Source organism: Sinohyriopsis cumingii, chromosome 7, assembly GCF_028554795.1.
Source record: "Sinohyriopsis cumingii isolate HCF-2022 chromosome 7, ASM2855479v2, whole genome shotgun sequence".
Taxonomy (NCBI): domain Eukaryota; kingdom Metazoa; phylum Mollusca; class Bivalvia; order Unionida; family Unionidae; genus Sinohyriopsis; species Sinohyriopsis cumingii.
In genome coordinates this window covers 91,010,043-91,027,645 of record NC_142967.1, presented here as the reverse complement: position 1 = coordinate 91,027,645, position 17,603 = coordinate 91,010,043, and the positions used below count along the sequence as shown (strand labels likewise).

The window sequence follows — 17,603 nt, the reverse complement described above, 5'->3', positions numbered from 1 at the left end:
CAACAGAAGAAAACAACTTGACATCAAGTGTTTAAAAGCCTGGACTCTACGATCTCTCTTCCTTAACATCACTATTAATACTATTATTTAGCAATTTTGGAAATCCCTAATTGTGAAATAGAGGAGCAAGTGATCATGTTTACATATAAAACAAAATCACATAACCCCTGTATGTCCTTGATAAGAACCAATCATTTTTTTTTGAGAATAAAAGTTGTTTACTTGACCCTCAATCAAGGCCAGGAACTAAGTCAAAAATAGAAACAGTTTTTCTATTATTAGGTATCTAAGGAAAAACTTGGGTCAAACTGAATTTTCTGGAAAATATCAAATTCCTAGTAAACAAAATTATATTACATTGACATGTAAAGAAAATAAAAAGACTCCAAAACCCACAAACAATCAAATCAAATCAAACACAGATTAAATCAAATATAAATTAAATCAACTATACATAACTTTCTTGAAGAAAACTAAGTGGCTTTCAGAGTTTATAGTTTGAATTTCAGGGTCTCTTTTACTAAAATTAGATTTAGTTCCTTGCAGTTTATTTCTGGACAACTAGACTTTTGATGGTAAGGTATCATGTGCAGAAATCCATTATCCATATTGTCAGAGTAGGAAATTTGTTCATAAGGACAAGAAACTTCTGCAAGGTTACTTGTCCATGGACAAGTAAAATGTGGCCTGTAACTTGAAAGGGCAGTAGTTCCTGTTTTGTCTGAGCAATGTTTATACAAGTGCCATTCTTACTTATCAGCAAGTACCATACAGATGCATTGTAGATTTACATACTATATGCTTTTATTTATCGATATGACTAAAACCAGCCACAGCTTATGTGGACACAACCAATGGAATCAGACAGCATGGATTCAGGTGGTATCTTTTGATGGTTACATCAGAATGAATTTCATTGGCAGGAGAGTATATGGCATCCCAGAGGACTACGTTGTTTTGAACCAATCACATGACTACTTGAAATCATTATGTGCATCTATGATGAATTTTCCCAGGCATGCATCTGAATGGAAAATTTTTTTATAAAACCAGGGCCAAATGGTGAAAGGTTGATTGAAAAGTCAGCAAGAAGGGTTAAAACTAAATGACTTACAACAGGGAATATGATAAAAGAAAACGGGAGTTAAAAGATATTTTGAACCTCAGACAAACCAGTGGATTGTTTGCAAAACAGGTTATCTACAAGGAAAAACACTGTTAACATAGAAAAAAAGTGCAAGGTACAATACATAAAATTTGATTTTAAAAAAGCCCAAATACGAGAAATAAGAAGTTGTGGGTGATTTAGACTGACTGATCAGTAAATACAGTGTGAGCCAAACCAAGCATTACAAGAAGCTGTTTAACAGCATATGCCATAGCAAAGATGAGAAAATCTTTTTCTGGCCATGAATTTAATTGTGAGGTTCAAATCGAAAATGGAGTTGAGCTTGGAACTGATATGCGTCAACTGGACCGCATACATAGATTTCATCAACAGTGTGTCTGACATCCTGCTGTAAAATGTTACAGATAAAATATCTGGAGCTAAATTCATATTCATCCTTTCAGATGGTTGTGCTGATTCAGCATTTATAGACCAAAAATGCATTCCTGTTATATTTGTACACCCTAACCATTAAAGTCTAAAAGTAAGACAAGTTGAAATATCCAGTATATTTTACATGTCACAAATCCATATTGCATGCATTTAAATGCTTTAACTTAATAAGTGTAAATATTTTAACAGTTCTGTCTTCTACTAGTCTTTTTAGGTATGAAAATGTGGATTATTGGGTCTTTTACATGGACAAATAAACTTTTTAATTTACTTGTCCATGGACAACTTGATTTTGACAAATTTTTGCACCCCTGCAAGCACCATTGTAAATTAATTTTTCTCAAATACCTGTCAGACTCTATGATGTTTATACATTTAATAATTTATTAAACTAATCATCTTTGCAAAACTTGCTCACTTACTTACATATTTTCACTCTTCTTTCTCTTAAAATTATATATTTTTGGAGTGATTTTTTTTATCTTGTTCACATTGATATTAGTCTGAAATAATAGTCTGTTGGTTTTTTACGCCTCTCTGGACCATTGGTATAAGGTCTGAAGTGGAATTATGTAGTATTATATAATTATATGGCCTTCATTCAACCTTCATCAAGCAGAATTTTGCACTGCAGGTCATATGTATAAATATAATGCTGAAGATAATTTCTAATCAATTTACATAGTTAAAGTACTAAACTTTTCAAAGAAATATCAGAGATGTGCACAAAAATATCTGTAATAAATAATTGTTATGATCACTTGCCTGGTTTAAGTACTTGTCTAACATTGCTTTCAATGTTGAGATATCAAGAAGTTTCCCAAGTTTGTTTGAATTGTTTTTAGATACCTTTTGCATTGTCATGATCTCCAGTCAGCATTAATACTTCATGATTGAAATTTGTTTTTTAGGTTTCTTTGTCGACAGAGGTTGAATTCAAGGGATTACACTTGAAGTTCCTTTTCAAGCATAAATCAACAAGTGATGGTAAGGAATCTTGAAATTTGACATTTTTACATCTTATGAGGATAATACACACTTTCAGCAAAAAGTTTATCTTCCACAGTTACATGTACTGGATGGATCAGATTGTATGCATGACAGTAATGATTAGATACCTGTTTCGAGCGGAGGAGAACTATTACTATAACAGTACCATCTTTTGCATAGGCAGTGGCACCTGCACATTTAAAAGCATATACACTGTACATATGAACCATATATATGCTCTTATAAGATGGATTCATCTGTTGGGACCCAGATCTGCTATTGCTTAATGGATCTGTGCAGTTTGTTAGGAGTAATCAGTAGAACAAACAAGATAAATCTGATTTCTCAGCACATTATGTAATGGCAGATCAGGGTCTGTGTTGTTTGCAGTTGAACCTGACTTAATAGTGAGTATGTATGGTACAGCTTCAATGCATCTCAACCATTCTATTTCCATTTTTAAAACTTTTCTTATAATTGGCACCAGATAACCATTATGGTGGTGAGATGCCGTTAAGTGCTAATACATAGATGCATTGAAAAATTTAAAAATGGTGAGAGGATGCATCTTAATAAATACTAGGGCCTCATTGTAAAAGTATAAATATGACTTATTTCTTGCTTCAATGACTTTGGTTAAATTCAGTGTTCTAAGTTTAATCCTCAATGCAATGTTCATGATAGAATCATCAAACTAGATATTGTATGCATCTCTGTTAATATCACACTCTTATAGCACAGATGATAAAGATTAATTCTTTGGCATTTATCTCATTACCACATAGGGTTTTTCATTACTATATGATACTGTTATGCTTGTAATCATGAATGCTGGTGAAGGGATGCATCTTCATGAGTATTACACTCTTATTACAAAATGAGGTCACATTAACCCACATGTCATACTTTTCTTACATTGGTTTAATTTCCTGTTAATCAGAGGATGATTCTCAGTGTTACAAAGGAATACATGTACTTAACATATGAACATACTCTAACAAGTAACTGATAAAGAAATGCCATATCTTTCTCCCTTTTTTTAAATCTGAAATTGTTTCCAAAGTTGGATTTGGCCCAAATATCTTGCACAGGATCATGTTTTGGCTGCCATTAAGGCATATGAGATGCATGTCGCACATGTAATTCAAGTTTCATAAATATTGTTGTATTTGTGATATTTATATCAATTTGTAATGAATACAGCTGTTTTGTAAAAACATTAATAATTATTGGAATTATTTCATGAAAAATAAAGATACTCAAAATATCATTAAATTCAATACACATTACTTGGGAATTTCCATATATTCCGTAGTGATGGAAACAGTGAAGTACTGGTAGAGTGGAAAAGTACCATGGTACATTTCATCGGGAAAAAATAACACACTAAACTGGAATATTGGTAATATCGTACACATCTGATGAAAATAATAGTAGCCATCTTGAAAATTTTTGTAATATCTGCTCCTAAAAATGTTAAGTTGATATAAGATTTTCATAAAACTTTCTAAATGAAAATAGTGTCAGAGTGTCTTTCAACAGGGCCACTATAGTGTCCATCTTGAAAATCTTGTTATCTCCATTCTTCCAAAATGGAAAGCTGTATTGATATATATGATACATAGTTTGTCTGACTGCCAGGATCTCTGCCATGGCCATCTTGAACTGTTGTTATTGCTACACCTCCTGAATGGAAGGTCATAGTGACATGTTGTTTTTATTACAAGAATAATAATACATAGTTGGTCTGAAATTGAGATTATTTTGCTCTAACCGTCAGCAAGGCAACTGTGTTGACCAATTTAAAAACCTTGGGGCTTTCTCTGTAAGACTTATGATATTTATGTGTCTTCTTGAAAATCTTGTTATCTCTACTCTTGAACAAATATCAACATTGATGTGTTTTTTTCATTAAAAGAATTCCAAAGATGTTTTGTTGGTCCTGAGTTATATTGGTTACAATCTTAAGTAACAAAACATCACTAGGGGGTGTCTGTCTTGTTATTATTATTATGGTTGCTTGTATTTTTATATGAGGTTTTCACTAAAACACTCATGGAGGTAGCAATGGTTATCATGCTGGACTTGTGGCCAGTAAAGTACAGGTTTGAATCCTATTATTCAGTCTGTCTGGTCAAGTTCCATGTTATGTCCTTAGGCTAGACAAGTCACTCTAATTGCCTTGGTAATATATTACCTACTTGTATTGTATTGTCATAAAACACCAGACCAGACCAGACCGAATCAAGCTAAATTGAAAATTGTAAAGACCTTATGAAATGGCTTCCATGGGGGCAATGTAAACATCTTTATTAACATGGAGGTTTTCATTTAAATACTTCTTGTAATACATAGATGGTCCTCAGCTAAAATGGTGCCAATATTATATCCCAACATGGCAACTGTGGTGACCATCATAAAAATCATAATATGGTTCATTTCCAGAAAGTATGGTTTTATTGACAATTTTTGTTTTACTTAAACACATCTTATGTAGTTTATCATTGGTGGAAATGATGCCAAATCTAATAATCAAAATGGCTGTAATGACAGCCATCTTGAAAATCTTTTTATGGCATCTTTCCCTAAACAGCATGTTTTATCTACTTGGGGCTCTGACTAGACCTACTTGACTTTGAGGTCAAGGAAATTGAATTTCACTTCATGCATTTTTGTACTTAAATTAACTCATGAGGACAATGATTTATCCATATGTAAATATTGATAAATAAGTAATGGTTAACACCCAGACAATAATTCATGGTCTGAGGTCTAGCTTCAGAGTTTAATTGTGATGGATTTTTATTATCTCCTGTTTTGGGATATATCTGAAAATGCCTTGAATGATGCAAGTTCAGTATGCTGTGTTTTCAAAACAATTGATGGAGTTGAACAAATTTAGTATGTGTGGACAGGAGGTTAAAAATGATCATTAGTCTGCTTGCTCAAGGCTGTAAATCTCTTGTTGAACTAGTTGTTTCTATAATTTTAATAGTTGAGAGGCAAGTAAAGTTTCATTTATTAATGCTATCGTATTTTCAAAAATCTGACTGATAGGATGACTAAAGAGTTAGTCATATAATTCCCTGAGAGTCGGTGCTGACCAAAATTATTTTAGTAATCATATTTGAAAGCAAGGCTGTATAACTCTCTGCTGGCTTTGTTACTGTTATAGTCTGAATATACCTCCCTGTTTTTATTTGTACCCCTCTACCAATTTAAAAGACAAAAAGCACAAATGAGATAAAAGATGCACAGAACTTAGTCAGTTCATTTTTTTTATTGATTTATAATTTCAAACCTGATTATGTTGAGGTGGGAAAATAACATTGTTATCGTCTGTGCATAACGAAATTTACACTGTAAAAGACAACATGTTTGCTAGTCATTTCAAGTTCCTAGACAAGACAGTTTTCAGTGAAGGGTGTATGCCCAACTACACATGTATGTATATAGAAGGAAAATACTATGTCGTCTGCCTCCAATATTTACAATGTTGAATCTAGCAAAGGGAAAGAATGACAGTTAAGAATTTGCCTTTCACATGTATTTAACAAGCAGTGTAATTTTTGTGTACATTGTATGCAAAGGATATAATTCTAAGCTCTCAGCATTATGATAATTTATGGAATTGTCTGCCTGTTACCAAATAGGGTGAACTACATCACAATGTTGTCTGAGGAAATCAACTTGCCCGTAGTGTACACAACATGGCACCGTGTTAGTATGGAAAGTCTGTTAAGCATGAAAGGCGCAGAGAATTCCATTGTTAGGGCCACTCTGATCTTATTCAGGTTAGAAATCATAAACTAATAAATGAATGAACTAAGTTCTGTGCACTCTTTATCACATTAAATATTACTGTTATTGAAATCAGTAGGGGGATAAAAACAATTATTTTGGGTTATAAAAATTTGTTTTTGCCAGTAGAGCATTAGTCCAATTGAGAAACTCTTGTTTTACCATTTAAGGTGATAAACATGGAGGGTACATTAAAGTGCCCTCTACAGAAGAAACAGTTTTTGCCACACAGCCATAGTTTTCTTATTATACATTATTAATTAAATTTTATTCTTAATTCGCAGCCAAAGACAAGAGTGAAAAACCATTTGCAATGTCCTTTGTGAAGCTTATGAACAAAAATGGCACCACACTGAAGGATGAGGAACATGAACTTCTTGTTTATAAGGTGTGTATGAGTCTGCAAATAATGTATGCTAAGTTTTCTTATATTTAGTACACCCTCCATCCATGTTTAAAGATCCAAGGTTGATGGAATCTGTTATCCTGGGGGAAAATAAATTGATTTATAAACTGATGCAAGAGTCACTATTAAAGTAAAAATGATCTAAGCCCCCCCTCCCCTTTGCATATTTATAGCATTGTAACACACCCTGTCAGTACACCAATAAAGATGTGTTTCCATGTTGTCTGTGTGCTGTTGTTTTGTTGTCTAGCTGTCCATTTTTGCTAGCTGTCCATAGGTAACTCCACCTTTTTGTAACAAGTTCTCTGTTTACTCTTAAATGTGCATGTTGTAGAATAGCAATCATTGGCCACATTCAAGAAAATTGCCATGCCCCATATTTTGCATTGTATTAGCTTAGTTTAGCATGTTGTTCATGATCAAACAGTTTTTTTTTTTGTTTTTTTTTGCATGCCATGTACGTATTATAATCATTAAACTTACGCACTCTCGTTTCAAAAGTAGGTAATGGCATTTCATTGACTGGTTATATTTTGTTTGAAGTTAATTTTTCAGGCTCTGTTCATGCTCGAATTCTGAATTTTATGGTGATATGCATCTGAGTTAGTAGCACACCCTTTCAACAACAAAAGAATGTCACAGTGACCCATGTTTCAACTTTTATTGGTTTTGCATAAGCTTTAGATTCTTTGCAAGCTATATGAATACTGTCCTATCTAGAATCATGAAACTTGGTGAGAGAATGCATCTTGGTAGGTACTACAACCGTATTGCACAAAGAGGTCTCTATGGCCTATATTTCATGCTTCAGTGACTTAGTTGAAACTCTGAGTAAAATTCATTTACTGTGTATGTTCAAGTCAGTTATAAAATTTGAGAATTGGATGCATTTCTATTAGTACTATACCCTTACAACCAATGATCACCATGATGTACATTTGATAGTTTACTACATTGTTTAGGTATTTGTTAGAATAACTATGAATTCATTTAAAGACATCTTGGATTATATCATTGTACTACATCAAGACTTAGCTTATCAAACTGTTTGAGACTATTGCCACATCAGCACAACAGAATGGACTTCTTTCCAAACACCATTGGAACTCGTTTAGAATACGCAATACTTTTGGTCTTGTGATAGAACTTTTAGAACTGTTTGGGATTTCATTCACCATTCTGTAAGTTATTTTTAATTTTTTACTTTGTATTTTAGGGAAATAAACTATTTGTTGTATTTTACAAAACTTGTTGGTTTTCATTCTTTCTGTTACTTAAGACCATAGAGTCATAACAACTGAAAGTAACTAATAAAAGAAATATAAAACCAAGAACACAACTGCAAAATCCACGTTAAGCTTTGCTGCATCTTGCCCACTGTTCTTTGTGTCTCCTACCATCTTGATTATGTCATGTTTCTGGCTGTTCAAAGAAAATAGTGTTTTGTGACCTGGATATGCTTCCCAAGTGTTTTTAAAGCTGTGTCAAATTGAATGCAGCTGAAAGTTACTTGAACATCCTGTGACTTACATCTAATAAAATCCTGCTTCCTTGGATGTACAATGATAATAGTTTCTGAAGCAGATTTTATGAACAATGGATTGAGAAAAAAATTATGTCTTTTTTACTCATGCACTTTGATACCATAGAAAAATAGAAACAGATTTCTTTTCTTTTTTTGGATGTTTTTTTATGCTCAGGCCAAGATCACTTTAATTTAAAATTATTTTCTAATTAGTATTAAGAGTGGCTGTAAAAATTGGTGATTACATTCTGTGTATTTTCTTAGAAGGATCATTTGGAGGGGGCATAAATGCATGGTCTTCGTAGCAACCATAAAATGCATCAAAACTGGTAACCCTTAAAAATTAGTTGTCCATGAAAAACATTGGATCAGTCAACATGTTTGGGCAAATACAGACCAAAGACCATCAAAAGCCTTTGACTTCCACTGGGTGGGCAGCTTTTAATAGCTACTTAAGCAGATTTAATGAGCAATGGTTGAAAAATGAAAATTGCAGAAAGACTTTATCAAGTTTTCACTGCTTTTATATATCATCAAAAAGGAATTCTGTTTTATTGTTTGTTAGTCTATTATGTTCTGTCACAGTAGCCAAGATTTCATTGGTCGGGATCATATTAGTCTTAATTCATTTTTTGCATGATAATTAGTGTTAACAGTGGCTACTGGATACATGAAAAATGTATGGACATGAGCATTAGTTTGTTTGACCTTTAAATTTGGGCTTGTAACAACTAAAAAATTGATGAAAATTGGTAAAACCCATGAATTCTGCTTTAAATACAGTAATTGTTTACTTAAGCATTTAACTGTGCACTGCCATTTTTCTATTGATTTTTGTCTTTTTTTATGTTATATCAGTCCATCAAAGCATTTCTGAGGTGGAATTTTGGTAGAAAAACCATGAGGTATTCATATATTGTGATGAAATTTATTGGTTTCATTTGGATTTATTCCATGTTTATTATATTCCAACCAGAAAGTGGTGTGTATTATGTTATGATGCCCATCAGTCTGTTACTCTACCCTCTGAAATTAACATAGTTGTTGGATGGCTTGTATTCGGAATAAGGAAGAACAGATCAGTTTTCGGGTTACAAGATGAAAGGAGAAGGTCACTATCACAGAAAGAAGAAATTGGTTTCTATACATTAACTTGAGTTGATCTATATCAACAGTTGCAGAACTTTGTGGATGTCTTGTGCTTGTGTTAAGGAAGAACACTGTTGATTTTGGGTTTGAGAAGTCAAAGATCAAGGTCACTGACTGAAAGAAAAGAATGGTTTCTGCAAAATAACCAGACTTCTCCACTATCTACCTTTGTGAATAGCTTGCACTAGCAGTAAAGAAGTGTGTCACTTTTGGGTCAAAAGGGCAAATGTCAAGGTTACTGTGATTGAAAGAAGAGAAATGGCTCATGCACTACAGACACATCTTGGGCTTGGACCAAACTTTGTAAATATCTGTGCATGTGAGGTAAGGAAGAACCCTGTCACATTCATTCTCAGATGTCAGGATCACTGTGACTAAACTAAAGGAAGAAAAATAGTTTTGACATAGTAATATTAGTTCTGCATCACAAACCTGGACCAAATGTAGCAGATACCTGATAATTTGGGGTAAGAAAGAAGTCTATTGGTTTTTGTGGTCAAAGGTTAGAAATAAAGGTAACTGCGATTGATAGAAGCAAATTATTTTCGGAACAATGACATTAGGTCTATATCACAGATCTCAACCAAACATTATGAATGAATTATACTCGGAAGGGAAGGGTGGGTAAGGAAGATGCCTATTCATTTGGGGGTGAAAAGGTTGAAGGTGATTGTCACTATGATCGAATTAAGAATATTGGTTTCTGCACAATAATTAGAGGACTGTTAAACATGGGGCAGGCATAAAACATACCATTCATGGTACTCTTGTTTGAACTAATATTTGTGAAAAAGGTACATGTTTTCAATAATCTGTTCATAATATTTTGCAGATTGACAGCAAGAAATTTGACCAAAGTAGTAGTCATCCATATATAGACCTTCCCTCCACAACGAAGGAGCTGTTGTCCGCAGAGCAGGGTTCTAAAATGGTGATACAGACGGCAGGGACACAGAAAACCCAGATGCCTAAAATACAGCTCTTCTCTGGACCATATACACTCAGCAATAGGGACAGCTTCACTATCTCTACCTTTGTGTGTTCAACCAAGCTCACACATAACTGTAAGTACATAATGTGCATCTTCATTTCTGTATCAAGTAGTCACAATGTCCTGTCTGTTTGTCATAAATTGTTGGTTAACATGTTTTTGAAAGGAAATGTCTCTTATGTACAGAGTGGTCTATCATCAGACTTTTCACACAGCTTCATCTTGAGGCAAGGATCATTCCCTTGAGATGAATGGGCATGAAGGTCAATGGTTAAGGTCATGGAGGAAGGGGGCAGTTGTCAATGGTTAAAAGTTTATGAATATGACTATCTGTTTTGATTAAAAAAATGTCCACATACATTTTTTGGAACTTTGGCATGGGACATAAAATCATTGATGTCAGAATTCTGTGTTTTCATGCAAAATCACATTTGGAATAATACATTTCTGCATGTCAGCTTTATTTCCCATGTTCTGGACATTCATCAGCACCTTTGCACATACATGCCAACCTTGATGCTTTTGGCTTAATCATTATGCTTTTTTCTCACCAAGTTATGTCTTACTCGAGCCTATATATGGATTACACCTTTTTTGTACATCAAAAAATTAAAAAATCTAAAGCAATAAAAAGTTGCTTCTGTCAATGTTATTATCATCTCTTTAATTCTACTCATATATATTTGAGACTATTTTTAAAAAGTTGACTGCTGCATAAGAATTTAAGAGTACAAGCAGTTGTAGATGTACATATCGTTTCCTTATATTCTATTTATAGCAACAGTATATAACACATTTCCAAGAAAACAGAAGGGTTTCTTCAGTTGGAAAGTTTGCCTCACAGATTTATGATATTGATACGGTAGTTAGATAGTGGACCAGTCTTTACTTTTAAATAAAATGGTGCCAGGTGTTAAATGAAACAGGCATTACAGTGTGATTTGTTGATGTTACATGACTGAAAATGTTAGAGGAGGTGGATATTTTCAAACTTCAAAACATTTCAGATCAGAAAAAAAGACAAATCAACACTGCTTTACAAACTTTAAAAGAAAAATAGAGTAATGTAACACAGCACTTGGATTGAGCACATCATGTTCATTCAGAAGTCACAACTTCAAGTTACCATCATTCAGCAAAAGTTACACATGTAGACTAGTTAAAGTGAGTGCTGGATATAAATAATTTGTTAGTATGTTTTGTGTTTGTATTTTGGTTATAATCCACATGGATTTTGCCCTTTGAGACAAGAATTTTGACAAGCTGCAGAGCCAGGTTAGTAGCAAAAATAAATGTATCTTTTTCAGAGAACTGGTGTCCAGTGGAAATCTACCTTTTCTGTGTTGAATTGATAGCATCAGACATTCTAAATGTGAAGTGATCATTATGGGGAGGGGGAGTCAGACATTCTAAATGTGAAGTGATCATTATGGGGAGGGGGAGTCAGTACATAAGGAGTACTATCTTAAATTATTGTTTGCTTAGAGTAAAAATGTGTTAAGTTTGCAAAGAAAAATGTAACATGTCTTTATTTTCGTTGAAGCATTCTGAACAGACTGATCAAATTGACCTTAATAATAGCTTAAATTATCTTTCCAAAAAGCTCATTTAATTGGATAATATCCCTAAATGGCCAATAGTATAGACTGTTGCATGTATTTAATATTACATGACAACTTGTGTTTGTGAAATGGTGCTAAAAAGTAGGTTACTTGATAGTGGATTTGTTTATGGCTAGAGACGGCAAAAAAATAATTGACAGAAATGATGATCTTAAGTTGAAAGAAACAGAAAAAAAGACATTTAAAAATGTTTGTATAGGACTGGTTGAAAGAAATAGAAAAAAAACATTAAAAATGTTTATATAGAACTGGTTGAATGAAACAGAAAGAAAGACATTAAAAAAAGTTTGTATAGGACTGGTTCGAGCAGAGCTTTAAAATTACTGGACAATGATTCTAAGAAATTACTCTGCTGTATCAGTGAGTGCATTCAACAAGTGAATACTGTAGTATTGTTTATTATTTGGATATCACTTTTTGTATATTTTTTAAAAAACAACATTTTAGTCGATACTTAAATTTATGGTTTGCTTGTCATAGTTTGCATATTGTTGGTATTTCATTTTGTGAATTAATATTTACTAATGCCCAGAATGAAGAATACAATAGAACGAAATCATGCTAACAACAAATGACAGTCTCTTCCATGGTTAATACAGTACTATCTCCAGTATGAGCTCAAATCAAATGCCTATTAATATTAGTTACTTGCACTCAGCATCAAAGGGAGCTAACACAACTGGCAACACTAAAGTAATTGGTTATTATTAAAGTAGAATAGAGAAATGAACTATGAACAAAACTAGGTGAAGACAAAAAATCATGTGACAGTACATATATCAATTCCTTTATATAAAATGTAATTCATCTACTCTACAAAGGTTTTGTCTGCATGAATAAATTGAAGTACAATAAACAACATAGGAATAAGTAATTACAAAAGTTTAACATATCATCATGTAAACTGAAAATTCTTAATTTAGAATAAAAATTAAAAATTATTCAACTCAACAGCAGTGGGGAGAGTTCATGAATTCTTGACCAAAAAATTGTTGTTGGAAAGACTCAAATAAACATCATAATTGAGAAGAAGAATATTCTGCAGCAGTGGAAATATGGAGGAAACAAAGAAAATGATTCTGAATGCCAAGCAGTCTTTGTGACAATATTTAAATGATGAGTTTGTTTTTAATGGTTTCACACTGAACAAGAATATCCCAGTTAAGAATTAGGAACTATTAATGTATATACACTTGAAATGAGTCTGTTCTAACACAAGAAAAACCTTTTAATAATTAATGATAATTAATGCGACTTTTAAATGAATATATTAAATGTCTTGAAGTTTCATGTAGCTATTTTACTTTTACACATAAATATACTTCTTACAACTATAGTCCCACTCTGGAAAAGCCACCCCACTTATAAGTCCAGTTTCCAGGTGCAGAAGGGCTAACTTTTTAAGAGCGAGACCACTGTACTTGGATGAAATACCAATCTCTGTTATTCCCCATAATCCCCACCCAGCAGTAAATATTTACTTGTCTGATTTTACTTTCAGTGGATTTGCTTGGGCTGTTGAAATGGCAGGAAATAATGAATGACACCACAGCTTTGAAGAAGCATTTAGAAAATCTTATGAAGGTGGATGGTGAAGAAATAGTAAAGGTTAGTCAAAGTTTGAAATTCAGTTTTTGTCGCACTAATGAATAACAAGATGATGGCAGCAGTTTAGTCTTCATCAGCAGTGACATTTATGTTAAAATCCTGTGTTAAAGCTTTTGAAAGTCCTTGCTCATAAATTGCTGTATTCAACTAAAACTTTGAAACAATATCACTAAAGATCACAAGTTTTGGTACCCTGATATGCTAAATGAGACCAGCTGCAGGCATGGGGATGAAGAATAGGCCCAGGATGCCCATCTGCAAGTACAAGAGATGACTATCGAGAGAGAAGCTGTGATGGCTTGTGGTTAACATGCTGGACTTGTGATTGAAAGGATTCAGGTTTGTATCCTAGCATCGGATGTACCTGGGTCAGCTAATGTAGTGTGTCTTTGGGCAAACCTCTTTGCTACAATAACCTTGGCACCAAATAACCTGCATGATCTCTTGTACCTCTGCCTACAGGTCAAGCATATAGAAGGAATTAACTAGTCAAACAATGGGATCAGTGAATGAAAGACTAATTAAATATACCTAGGTATAACATTTGAGACCTTCCAGTGGTCTTTAGCTGAAAAAAACAGTAACTGTTTATTTTACAGTATTTTTGAAGTTATTGGTCTCAATTTGATGAAATTTGACAATTTTACTTAAAATGAAACAAGCTAAAACCCAAAACAGTTTCATTTTTGTAAAGCCTTCAAGTACAAAAACACATATGCAGATAAACTGTGCAGAGCTGCCCACCTTTATTCTAGAGGTAAATTCCAGTTGTCACACTTGTGTTCTCACAACACTATTTACAGGTGCATATTTGCAGACCTGCTAACCCTGATGATTTTGCCATAAGTCTTGAGAAAATTACACTTAAAATACAAACTTAAGGCATGAAAGCAAAAACTACAGAAAAATGGTCATTGCCAAAAAATCCGGAAAATTTGTTCATCCGTGTTTGATTTGGATCCGGGTTTCATATTAGAATTAGTGAAATTAGTCAGGGAACCAGACTAACTTCACAGAAGCTCCTCAGACGCTTTGAACTGCACCTATTTGTTCACACGAAGTGTTAGCATGATTACTGTTGATTAAATAATTTTTTTTTTAAATGGCGTACAGCAAGCGATGCATGTTTAAGACAAAAGGGAAAATTAGCCTCTTGAAAATGTTAATAATCAACACAGAAGAATAAAAGTATTCAGATCCTTGTGAATAAAAGCGGGAAGGGACACACTTAATTTATTGAACATCATGTGCCAATTTGAGCATGGCTCATGGTGGGAGATATGATTGCTGTCGTCATGTGAAATGGAAAAAGAATTCCCAAGAATTATGTCAAGTTTAGAGACAGCAACAAGCCATTGAGCTGCATAGGGTTTGGAATTAAAGTTTGTGTAACTGTACTAGTGGTAAATAAAGTCTGTGCATATTTTACAAACTTTTCAGTTGAACATAATGTTTATTGTCACTGCATGCTTCGAATACCAAACTTTTAAATACATTTTCCAGCTTTATAGTAGCAGTTTATGATTTTTTGTTACACTTTACTGAAAACTGGTCAAACATGGTAAAAAATAAACTGCTTACAGAGATGAACTCGTCAGGGTTGGCAGGTCTGTATTTATACTGCCATTGAAAATCTAGATGTACTATAATAATATCTGTACATCTCTGACCAAATTTAAGTTTTCACTGAGCAACGAAGTGCATTGTGCATTAAATTATATAAAACTTGCGCATAGTCTTTCTGAACTTTTAAAACTTAACATACAGTTGTAACTCAGACATCAATGTATTAGTTACAGAATAAAGATTAATCTTGAAAGAAGGCAGAAGAGTTTGAGCTTGTTATTGACATGAACTCAAACTTAATTCTTTATTCCAGTTATCTGATTTGGTAAAATTCAGTCAAACTTAATATTGACCAATTTAATATATTAAGTTGAAACTTATATTTAAGATTTACATTGATGAAATTGAGCCAAGGTTAGTATATTTAAAAAATAACAATAAACGTCATAAAAATGAAAACATCTGTATCAGTGGAAAACAATTTACAGAGCTACAGAATGTAAGATCATTGAGACCAATATTTATTACCTTATATGTCAGGTTCAATAACAAGCAACATAGACCCTGATCTGCTGTCATATAATGCACCAGAAGATTAGGGTCTTTGTTGTTTGTTCTGTTGATTACCCCTACAAACTTTTTAAAGCCATATCTGACAGTGAATTGGGTGATGCCAGATTTTGATCTGTGCAATTTGCACTTGAACATGTAAGCAACTACATATGATGTATAAAAATGGATTTTCTCTGTATTTTAGTTCCTTCAGGATCTCCTGGACTCCCTGTTTTATATCTTGATGCAGCACACAATATCAGACTACTATGACAATCTAGTATTTGACGCCCTGGTGAGTGATAATATTTGTTTTATGAAATATCTGCTTTCTGTATATGTTCTACATGTATGCAGTCCATTATTTACTTCAGAACGTATTTGGCAGGGTATATCTACACATCTCTCTGACTATTATGATATAATACAGGATTTTTTATTGGATTGAAGTTTTAATGTCTGATATAGACTCCTTGTGTTATATATATATGGAAAATAGAAAGGGGGGAGTTTTCATGGTGATTTTTTTAAACATAAAAAAATGATATTGAGAGACTTGGAATCTCCTTTGGGTCCAAAGAGAAAGCTTTCTTATTTTTCTATCTGCTTTTAAAAAAATAAAAGCTAGAAATTTGTAGCTCATAAAAAATATGTGTGTGTGTGCATGCATTCATGCGCGCCTCTGTGTGTATATTTTTGTATGTACGTATGTGTGGGGGTGTGTGCGTGTGTGTGTGTGTGTGTGTGTATTTATATGTTCTTGAATTTTTAATTTCATTAGGATTCTTTTTTTTAAGTATTCAGTTGAAAAGTTACAAAATTATTGTAAAATATTTTAAGAACAGGATTTAATGATGTATTGCTGGGTGGAAAGGTGAAATAACTAAGTGCTTATTTTTCTCTTATAACAGGTATACATTATTGGGTTGGTGTCAGACAGAAAGTATCACCAGTTCAGACCAGTGATTAATGCTTATATCATGAACAACTTCAGTTTTGCAACAGCTTATAAGTAAGTTGTGTCATCCATTTGACTTTTTTCAGTCAGAAGAAATGTGTTGTTTTTATTTCATAGACTAAAAATGTTTTATAAATGCATCTCGAAGAGAGAAAAAGCAGTTACTGCTTTTATAGTTTGTAGACCACATGATTTGTTGGTGATGTGGCCAATTTATGTGAGAAACCTCACATTTTCCCATATTTTTGCATATTGGATGTTCCCATAAACTACCAACAAAATCGAAAACATTCTGATTTGAAGGCCTGACAAGTTTTTTCAGTGGTACTGACTCACCAATGAATATAGCCATCATTACTAAAAGAAGATAATCTTTGAAACATATTAAAAATCATCAAGCAGAAATTGCCCAGACAGAAAAACATTCTGGTATGAAGGGCTTTTAAGTTTGTAGAAATGATGCTATCATCTGAAAAATAAATCTGCTCTAACTTAAAATAGAATTCTTAAAAATAACTTCTTAAAAACTGCTTAACAGAATTTGGCCAGATTTGACAGAAAGCATTCTAGCTTGACGGACTTTCAAATTTATACAAGTGATGTCAAACTGTTATCAGAAATGGCTTTTATTTACTAAAACTGGAAAAACATGAAATAAGTTTATAAAAAGAATCTACATAACAAAATGTAAACGTCATGTCAGTGAATCCCTTCAGAATTGGGTAAATGATGTGCCATCAAGTATGAATAAATATTTACAAAATATAGAAACCTTTAAAGCAGTTGTTCTCATAATAAATGCAATTAACAGCATTCGAAGAACCATTTTCAGAAAACATCCAACTGGCACATATTTTTTGGTGATGGTATCTTT

General features: G+C 33.1%; 1 protein-coding gene across 5 annotated transcripts in view; it reads left to right on the top strand.

Moving 5' to 3' along the window:
* Nucleotides 1-17,603, top strand: part of LOC149795694 (dedicator of cytokinesis protein 1-like) — a 215,837-nt gene that overhangs the window by 73,712 nt on the left and 124,522 nt on the right. For all 5 annotated transcript variants that reach the window (XM_089965574.1, XM_089965572.1, XM_089965573.1 and 2 more), the window contains exons 18-23: nt 2,473-2,548; nt 6,637-6,740; nt 10,265-10,496; nt 13,547-13,653; nt 15,977-16,066; nt 16,683-16,783. In XM_089965574.1, coding sequence (XP_089821700.1) covers nt 2,473-2,548; nt 6,637-6,740; nt 10,265-10,496; nt 13,547-13,653; nt 15,977-16,066; nt 16,683-16,783 — 710 coding nt within the window. The remainder of the gene's footprint in view (nt 1-2,472; nt 2,549-6,636; nt 6,741-10,264; nt 10,497-13,546; nt 13,654-15,976; nt 16,067-16,682; nt 16,784-17,603) is intronic.